Source organism: Orbicella faveolata, unplaced genomic scaffold (genome assembly GCF_042242905.1).
Source record: "Orbicella faveolata isolate gen_17 unplaced genomic scaffold, um_ofav_v1 contig_36, whole genome shotgun sequence".
NCBI classification, from domain to species: Eukaryota; Metazoa; Cnidaria; class Anthozoa; order Scleractinia; family Merulinidae; genus Orbicella; species Orbicella faveolata.
In genome coordinates, this window is record NW_028301565.1 from 7,027,875 (window position 1) to 7,037,619 (window position 9,745).

The 9,745-nt window shown below is 38.7% G+C and overlaps 1 protein-coding gene across 1 annotated transcript; it reads left to right on the forward strand.

Annotated features, from left to right (window-relative positions):
• The first annotated feature begins 2,006 nt into the window (after window positions 1-2,006).
• On the forward strand, window positions 2,007-9,237 carry LOC110064688 (putative RNA polymerase II subunit B1 CTD phosphatase RPAP2). The gene is made up of 14 exons (XM_020771776.2): window positions 2,007-2,120; window positions 2,203-2,266; window positions 2,351-2,468; window positions 2,731-2,829; window positions 3,046-3,111; window positions 3,458-3,546; window positions 3,977-4,021; window positions 4,498-4,551; window positions 5,015-5,496; window positions 5,640-5,788; window positions 6,827-6,912; window positions 7,264-7,344; window positions 8,108-8,176; window positions 8,357-9,237. The coding sequence occupies exons 1-14, from the start codon at window positions 2,045-2,047 to the stop codon at window positions 8,619-8,621; spliced, it is 1,743 nt and encodes a 580-aa protein (XP_020627435.2). The 5' UTR covers window positions 2,007-2,044; the 3' UTR covers window positions 8,622-9,237.
• Window positions 9,238-9,745: the final 508 nt, after the last annotated feature.

The window sequence follows — 9,745 nt, forward strand, 5'->3', positions numbered from 1 at the left end:
GTGGGGCGTTTGTAGTAAGGAAGGCGCTAAGCTAGTCGAATCTTTACGGTATTGCATACACAGGCACTATTGTACAACTTCAATTGTGGAATTTTTTCAAACCATTCGTGCTCACCTTGATTGCCATATCGAGTTCGCGTGTTTCTTTTTTCGCTGGCACTAGTCCATGAGGACTTTGAACTGCACACAACTACGGTCTGAAACTTTTCACAAATGATCACGTGACACTTCCCGGGAGATTTTCTGTACACTTGAAGTGGTACTTCATACTGAATTTCCTCGCGTTTCAATTCTCATAATATTCACACGTACTTGGTATTAAACAACAGAGTCTGTTATTGTTTTTTTTCAGATTACGATAGTCTGGCTATCATGCAAAGAAGAAAACAAAGTTTTAACTGAGTGTAATTGACAACTGTTTGGGTGCCTTTGAAGTACATGCAATAAATATATCGTCCGGATCAAAGTCAGCGTGTCGTGAATCAAAGTGAAATATGCACATTCAACGTAGCCTCCTAGAGCTGCTGACGCTCTTTGGACTTGTCACGCAATCGCTGGAGAGGAGTGCGTGACGAGTCATTAAAAACATCTGAATAGGACGTCACTGCCATTTGAGAGTGTGGATCACGTGTATCCAACATTCTCACGTTCCCTTTCACGTTATTTAGTTGAAATTACGTAACTTCATCACCTGGCATTTCAGTGACGGGTTTTCATTGTTATATTTTGTAACTCTAGATTTTGCAACTTAAGATGTATAAGGTGGTAGCCAAGATATACAGTCATTTATTTTCATTTTATTAGTATTTATTGCTTTCTTTAAGGTATCCACAATTAGTAGAGGGAACGTTTCTCTTCAGTTACATATCACCGACGTTATTTTCATCATCATCATCATCATCATCATTTTTGCTTATGTAACGTTATATATTCACCACGTCACTTGTAATCTGCGGTCGTCCCTCTATTGGGGAGTTCTCATGTATGTCCATGCGGCGACTTCAGTTTAGGTTCATCTTGAATTTCCATTTTCGTAACATTCTTCCGTGGAGACAGCAAACACGAGCAAAGATTCGTGTACCTTTTTAGAATATGATAGCTGGGCTGAAGTCATTGTGAAGCCATATAAAAAAATATCATATCAGAAAGAAAATGAATTATGAAGGGTTTACTTACACGTAATACCTGTTTGGTTGCTTTAAAGTACATGCTCGATAAATTGTAAAATTAGAAAAAAATATAAAAACTGTGAATTATCTTGTGCCGGATTTAAGTGAAATATACACACATAAGTGATTGTCATTACTATTTCAAGGCCCACTGTTTCCCAGGCAACGAGTTTGTTGTAGTCCTGGATTACGCCTAATCAACGCCCTCAGGTTTCTCTTTTAAGACCTTTTAATACGCAGTCAAGTCAGTAACGCTTTTTACTCATTAAGTCGTCTCTAGCCCTAGATCCACTAAATTCATCGTGCTGAGATTGTGCAAAAGAACGGGCTCTCTTGGAAATAGACTTTGGGCAAAGGGGAATCGGGCTGGGAAATGTCTAGCGTCTCTAACGCGCTTCTCATTATTGTTGGGAAGTAGGCTAGGTAAAAATGAACTTGCTTGTCAGTTCTCAGGCACCCCCAATACAAAATTGGGATATGCTAGATAAGTCTGTTTTCCATGAGACTTAAGAGTCCAGGTCTAAAAATGGAATTTAAACAATATTGAAACGAAGTTGTGACATTATACAATATTCTTCAGGCGCGGCCCTGACTGACTTTCGATGACTTTCAGAGATGGACTGCAAGCCAAAAAAGTAGGCTATGAACTTTTTATAATAAAGGGTGACGGAAATGACGTATTTTGGTGTTTTCGTTCCTTTAAAAAAGTGCTGAGAACTCAAAGGAGACCAAGAAGATACTTTGAAGATGCAGGACACAGATAAGGGTTGGGAACCACGAAAATTGTCAGGCGTCCAAAGAATTTGTTTTGCGCGAAGCCTGGTATCGTATGAAATGAGTTAGCAATCTGTCAGCGGTTTCGCTAGTTAAATAACATGGCGGACGACACGACGGAAGGGAATGTGTTGCAGTCTAACCAACCCAAGCCAAAGAAGCAATCGGGGAAGACAAGTACGAGGGTTGTATAGTTAAAGAATGAAGAGCATTAAACTTATATTTGTTTTAAGTGATTTGTCTCACGTATCGTTTGCAGAGGTGTCTTCCTCCCGAGCCAAAAAACCTGGACGTGGTGAAGAAATTAAAGATGATAAACAAAGGTGACGAAAGGTTATGGATATGGGCCTTTTTAATGCATTAAACTGTTCTCTGTTTCTTATGATTTTCGCGTGATGTGGTTTCAGGTTGAAAGAGCTTGAAACTTCAATTCGTTCGCAAGTGGCTGCAGAAGAGCGAGCTCATAAAATAGTGGAAAGACTTGTTCTTGAAGATAAAGTCACAAGAGACTTTCTTGTTAATTCAGTAAGTCTAATTGTATTCTTGGGAAAGGTGGCGAGAATTCGGGGGAGGGGGAGTTCACCTTAAAAGCGAAGAGATGGAGTATTTTTGTCCTCCCTCGTGCAATAATTAATAGCATATCTTTACCCCAAAAGCCTTCTTTTTGAGCAAGGAATGGTCCGTCTTCAGCTAACCACTTCTCGTACCCGTTATGAATCTACCAAAAAATAAAAATGAAAAATTGGCAGAGTCACTGTCTGGTGTCTTAAGTTTTTCTTTATTGCAGGGAAATTTCATCACCACTAGTCACTATGCAGATGTAGTAGAAGAAAGAATGCTGTCACAAAAATGTGGATACCCTTTGTGTAATACTCAGTTGAATCAGGTAAAGTAGTTATGTGGTCATTGGGTTCTTCTGCTGATTGCTTTACATGACAACAATGTACAAAATCTGTGATCAAATACGTTTGGTATGTGATCACAGATTCTTCCCAGATTCACGTGAGTCAAACCCTATACAAATGGGCAAGGACAATTAGGTTTGACCTTGGTGAAATAGTTCTTGCTGGATGATGCTTTGATGATGTCGTTTTATTTGTAGATTCCATCCCAAACATACAGGATAAGTTTGAAAACAAATAGAGTTTATGATATCACAGAAAGAAAGGTAAGTTATCCCTCTAAAGGTGTTCAAAATGTCATTGTCATAAATTAATTAATTAATTAATTGTATTTCTTTAGTTGTTGTACAATATGTCTAAATAGGCACTTTTATAACAACCATGAACTATCCAGTTTTCCTCACAGTTCAATTGAATCAATTCCAGCATAACTATTCTTTGACAGAAAGGTGGTTGGGGGTGGGGGTTGGGGCCTGGGGATGGGGTCTCCTTGAAGCATAGCAATCTAACCATGCTTCAGCAAAGTTCTTTATGCCCATGGGTTCCACATGTGTTATCTCAGCATTACAGGGTTTTATTTGTTGTAACTAGAACGTTCTTTGTTTTTCACAGAGTTTTTGCAGTAACTTTTGTTTCAAAGCCTCAAAGTATTTTGAGTCGCAAATCTCAGCTTCTCCAGTGTGGACACGGATTGGTGAAAGGTACCAGTATATCCCTTCTGTCTGATTTTAACATTTTGTTTAAGACATATAAGGTTGTAGCGTAAGATACATACATGCAGTTATTTATTTTAAATTTTTAATTTTTAGTATCTAATTAATATGTCAAGTAATCTCATTTTACATTTGTTCCACAATGCATTGATATGTGCACCTTCTAGCTAAATAGAGTTACTAGATGACTGGGACTTCACTCATAAATATTCAACTTCATTTCTCAAAATACAAAAAACGTAAACCTGTGTAAGCCTGGCCAGCTCAACATCTAATATTGAAACAGTAATACACAAGCTAAACGTCAACCGTTAATTGGTTTGCATCTGAGAGTAACAGGCTATAAATCGCTGGCATTGATTTATTAGTAACATTGATATAAGTAATGTGTAGACTAATGTTTCTAATGTTGTTTTAGTCCAACGACATTTGTTTTACTGGAAAGTGATAGTAACACCAATGGGTAAGTGCAGGCAGCATGGTTCACGTGTAACTATGGTAACAAAGTTTTAAACTATGTTTAAATTAGAGGTGTTTATTGTGACTGTTGTCAGCAGTAGTTAAGAAGCAACAAGTTTATAGGAGTTAGGAAGGCTATTTCCATTTTATAGACTATCACTACCTTACAGAGAGTAATTTTATTGATAAAGAAATCCCATGTTCGAGAAATATTTTTACTCAAACAAAAGAAGGTCACGTAAAGGAAAGAGCCTTCATGTTTGGCAGAGCTTTAGAATTAATTTGCAGATTTATGTCTTTTATTGATTACTTTGGTAGAAAATCAAACAATTGTTGCCAAGTTTTCTGTAATCATTCTAAAAATTGAATTAGTATGGTGATGTTTTTCTGTTGGCTGTAGAGTAAGACAAGTGCAACTAATCTACAGCTTGTCTTGAGCAATACTAAAACAATTTTTAAACATATTTTTACGTGTGACAGAACTGCTACTGGTGATGTTTTGGTGGGTGCAAAAGATGACCAAGAAAATGTGAGGTGATGATTATTAACTTAGTCTGACTGTTTTTAAACTCTTGTGCAGTACTTCATGTATGCCATTAGTTCCATAAGTTCTACATTATTCTGTAAGTTGTTTGATGTTTGACTTTGAGCTGGTAGTGAGAATACTCCATTGTGCAAGTTAGTCTTGTGGTGTTACAACTGTATAGAAGTGTATTAGCTGATTGGTTGCAGTATAATTAACAAGTCAAAGGATGCTGCTCATCATTTTCAAATTTTCGCAATAGCAATTTACATGTAGTTACTGTAATTTTGGAGGCTTGAGCAGTTAGTTATCTTGGGTGATTTTTTGGACTGAAACAAGAAATGCAATCTCTTAATTCTCAGAGTGGCTTGCATGCAGACATGACTACTTTTCCTTTGTTTCTCAGAGAAGGTTGGGGATTTCTTACAATAAATTATTACTGAGATTTGTTTTATGGAGTTTGTATTCCTTCAGTGGTGAAATCATGGAGTATGGTGGCCATGATGATATGGATTATGCTGGTGGAAGTGAAAGATGTGCATATGGAATGAGTGTGGGCAATGCACAGGAATTGTCAGAGGAAAATCATCCTCCAATAGCAATATCTGAGGATTCTGTTTTTTATAGAGGGGACTGTTCAACAGATTACTCATCATCGTCATTGTTTTCCTCGTCATCTTTAACTCATGGACATGACCAATCACTTGACAAATCTGGTCAATTACTGGATAAACCTGATCAAAGATTTAAGATATCACCAGAATCTAATGATAGTAAAAGTCAATTTGCTTTACATAAAGAAAGAGTACAGGACAGTAAGGACAGATCTCTCAGCAGAGATATGACCATTCAATCAGTTCAGACAGTGTTTCAAGAGTGGTGCACGCATTCCACCTTGGAATATCTCAGCCTCTCTCCGAAAAATGATACTCAGAGTGTCTTTCCAGAGGCCACAGGTAAGCATCCTAAACCTCTTTATTTCGTTTCTGATGTCTACAGAGATTATGATGGTGAGGTTGACCATGTTTGAGCTCAGCAAAAGCAAAGAAGAGGTCATTCCATGAGATTGAACATTTTTGTGGTAAACTTGACTTTTTAGATCCAGACTCCTTTACAAGGAGAGTTACACGGTTCTACCAACCCACGATTGCTGTCAAGGAAGACTCAGACTCAGATTTGGAGACTGGGACAAGCCCAGGCATAGTTAGAGAAGATATCGTGATGAAAGAAAAGAAAAACCTTAAGCGGGTAAGTTAGCATTTCCTATTTTATTATGAATGGGAAAATTACTTCATTGTGACTGGCCAAGAGCAGGCCAATCTATCGTTAATAATTCATAACTTTCTCAGTCATATAATAAATGAGTAATCATATGAAAGCTCAAGGAATTAAGGATTTACACTACTCCTGATATCTGAAAATTCCTTCAAATTGCTGTGCGCTAAAGGCTCATGCAATTTTGAGAGAATTGTATCTATACCATTTGCCTTTCCTTCAGAACCAAAGTTTTTTTTCATATTGAGTTCAAGGCTTTTTCTCTTCTATCAAATGGTTAAAATGTGTCATTTTAAAAGACGCAAAGTTGTCTTCAAACTGATGCTAAACGTCGGAGTATCGGTATGATTAATAATTTATATCATAAAGAAATGTCCAAGGCTTTATAATTCCAGCGGATCCCCAATTTCTTGAACCCGAATATTCGCGAAGAAGGATAGGTTTTGAGAAACAGTTAGCTATAATACATATACTTCGGTGTGAAATCAACACAAAGAACTCGTTTTGACCCGTCTCGATAATGTGTTACCATTTACACAACAGTGACACATCAGTTAACAGAGGCAGAAAATTCTAAAACTTCTTGACAAATCGAACCAAATTTTATTTCCCTTGGATATGCTTCACTGTAAATTTAACCCAATATCTCAAACTCCCAACTCTGGAACCAAATTCCTCTGGAGACTCGGGAAATCGAGAATCCGCCGTGCTCAGGAACAGACTTTTTTGTTAGGATGGGGGGGAAAGATGTTAACCGATGTGTTACTGTTGTTTAAATGGTAACACATTATTGAGATGGGTCAAAACGAGTTCTCAGCCTTGATTTCACATTGAAGTATATTTATTAGTGTAGCTTTGATCATGCCCTTTAAAGAAACAGGGTTTTTTGATGTGAAGTATCAAGATAGGTTTTTAACTTGCTATGATAGCATTTATGTATCTTTGGCAGCAGCAACCGCCTCACTGTGTCTGCTGTACAGCTTATTAACATGCTTGATTTCTTCGCTACAGGATCCAGTGTGTATTGTGCCACCGATCGACTCAAAGTCACAAACGACTATAAGAAGACGAATCGTGTTGGACAAGTTGTTTCGAACGTAAGTGAAAGCATCAAATCAGCGAATGATGGCTTAATCTTCCTCCTTGGACCCCTCCTGTCCGTTGTAAGTTGTGTGTATACTCATCTTATCGTGAATAGTTCCCAGGCCCTCTAAAGACTTCTACTTTCCTCGCACATGCATATATAAAACTCTCTTCCATAAAACGTTTAATTCGCCTTAATTGACAGAAAAGAAGCAGATTTAATGGATGAACGTAGGACGACGCAGACGGCTTAGAAAAGGCTTAAGGTTATACTAACGACAAATTTATGCCAACGAGTGATCAACGTGGTGTGTCTAATATCAAGGGTCTTTATAGTTGAACAAGATTCTCTTTTGTTTGTTTAGCATGCCGGATTTGCTGAGCGAAGTCAAGTTGACTGTTGGTGAAATATCACGTGACCTCACTGAGCTTGTGCACACGTTTAGGTGAGTAAATAGGCTGCAGTTCGATTTTTGTTGTACCGTAAGATGTTACGAAGAGTTGCTGATTCTTATCATCCAATCACAGACAAATATCAGTTCTCTGATGAATTGTCTCGTGACCTTGGCGACAGCCCCCCCCCCCCCCCCCCCTCCCGTGCGTGGATGGCGTGGTGAGGTCATGTTCCTTCTAGCCTCTTTCAGGCGCTCAGTTGGGGCGCAGCGCGAAAAACGGCGGGTGAAAAAATAGGGGAGAAGCGCGACAAGAGAAAGGGCTTTTTCTCGCCGCGCTCGCCGTTTTTCGCGCTGCGCCCCAACTAACTGAACGCCTGAAACAGGCTATGTTCCTTCAGCAATTCCTTTGACATGGAAAAAGCGAGTATCACAGGTTAAGGATGTTCGCGGCCATTGTTTCTGCCACGCCAAGTCATACATCGAGCGTGCGAGCTCGATGTAGGACGGATGCACAGGATGCGCAGAAACAATGGGCGCGGCCGTCCTTAAGGCTGCTGCTGGCTTTGATCTTGACTGCATGTGCCTGTTCGTTTAGGTATTTTGATAGGCGCAGTTTTCAACGCTGGTCAACAAAGTTTGGTAAAATTTGTCAGAAATCAAAAAAGGTATCTTTAATTTGAAATCAGGATGAAAGTTATGATGTCTTGCATTGCTGGCAGCGCTCCGTACCTTTTAATGCTTCATTAACTCTAGATATTCTGTGACGTGTAGTCTTACCTTCCCTTTACAAGACTCTCTTGTTATATTTCTATAGCTTAAGCAGTAAGAACGTCACTCTGAAACCATTCCAGTGGAAAATTCTCGCATTGGCTTTCATTTTAATGTAAGTATTTTTATTTTTTTTACAAGACTAGACGACCCTTTTCACTTAATTGTCTTAATTTCCGCAAGGGTTTACAATAGAAGCCGCACTTTCAGTAGGCTAGATGCTTCCAGTATTTCTTAATTCTTAAGCCTTGTTTAAGGCAGTTAATCTTCGCGATTTTTAACCTTTTTTTAACAGACTTGAGAGAAAGAACTCCCACGTATCACAAGCATTGGAGTCATGTAAACAGAACTGGAACACTTTACTCGCACGCTTGGAAATCACTCGTAAAGATATTGACCAGGTTTTAACGCCATTATCGACCTTGCAAGCTCAACATCCGGGACCTTGTAAGAGCGGCACGTCTGACGACGAGGCCTTCAAGACGTCTGAGTCTTCAAAGGAAAAAAGCGTTGTTTTCAACAATAGAAACGATTACGGCGACATGGAAGAATTGGACTAAATTGCACAGAATGGACACGCTGGATGTTGACAGTCCTTAACCAGCGCTAACAAATAAATAAAGAGCAATTATATCATTTGAGGAACCTGTTGTGGAGGAAGTTTACCTTAGAACTCCGACGATTAATTGAACCGTGAATTGTTTTTACTTGCCTGTCAGCGGTTACTACACACGGCCCTGTCCATGTTGAAGTTCTTGATTTCAATGAAGTCTGGTTAAAGTAGAAAACTAAGAAACGATGTTCAAATAGAACTGTTACCCAGTTTAGCCGCTCAGGAATCATCTCTGTGTTAAAGGAGCTCAGTCCTGGCATTGCGAGTTATCTTGGCCACGTACAAAATTACCTTTAAATTGGAGGAAACCTGAAAATAATAGTTTACTAAGATAGAAAAACACTAAAGAGGTACTAATAAACCATAAACGAACAAGTATGGTTAAGGATGAAGAAGATTAACTCGGATTCAGTACAAACAAAGAACTTGAAAACTTTAGGCTAAACTTTTCAAGATTCGCAAACCATGACGCAGCTCCTTTAGGGGTAATGCTTTTTTTTAATGTTTTTACTGTCTTACAAACATCACTTACAGTACATGAAAAAAAAAACCTACTTAAAATACTTTTCATTACGTTACGTACTTACAATACGCAATAATGACTTATTATGGCATAACATACACATCGTGTTACTTAAGGACTTACAATACACTGTAATTACTTACTTACAAAAAAACGCAACAAATTACTTAGGGTAACGCTTTTTAAACCTGGTAGACCTGGCGCTTCATTCCGTTTTCTGAAGCATGGAGTTGCTAAGAAGACTGCCATTTCTGGGATGGTAGTCTACTACACATTACTCATGACAGCATGCTGTCAGCTTGGATGAGGAGAGACACTGTGAGGTTGAATGTCGAGGAAAAGGTTGAATTGTGTTGCCCAAGAACAAAATACAGTGACCCTGGCCAGCACTCGAACCCAGACCGCTCGAACAGGATCATTCGGCCAGCGCGCAGGAAAGCAAAACATAGCTTTGAAACACTTCAGAAGCAAGTTTTCTAGACCTAGGATTTCCTTTTTTCGTCTAATTGTTAGGAGTCGGAAACATTGACCGAGAACATTGATACTGA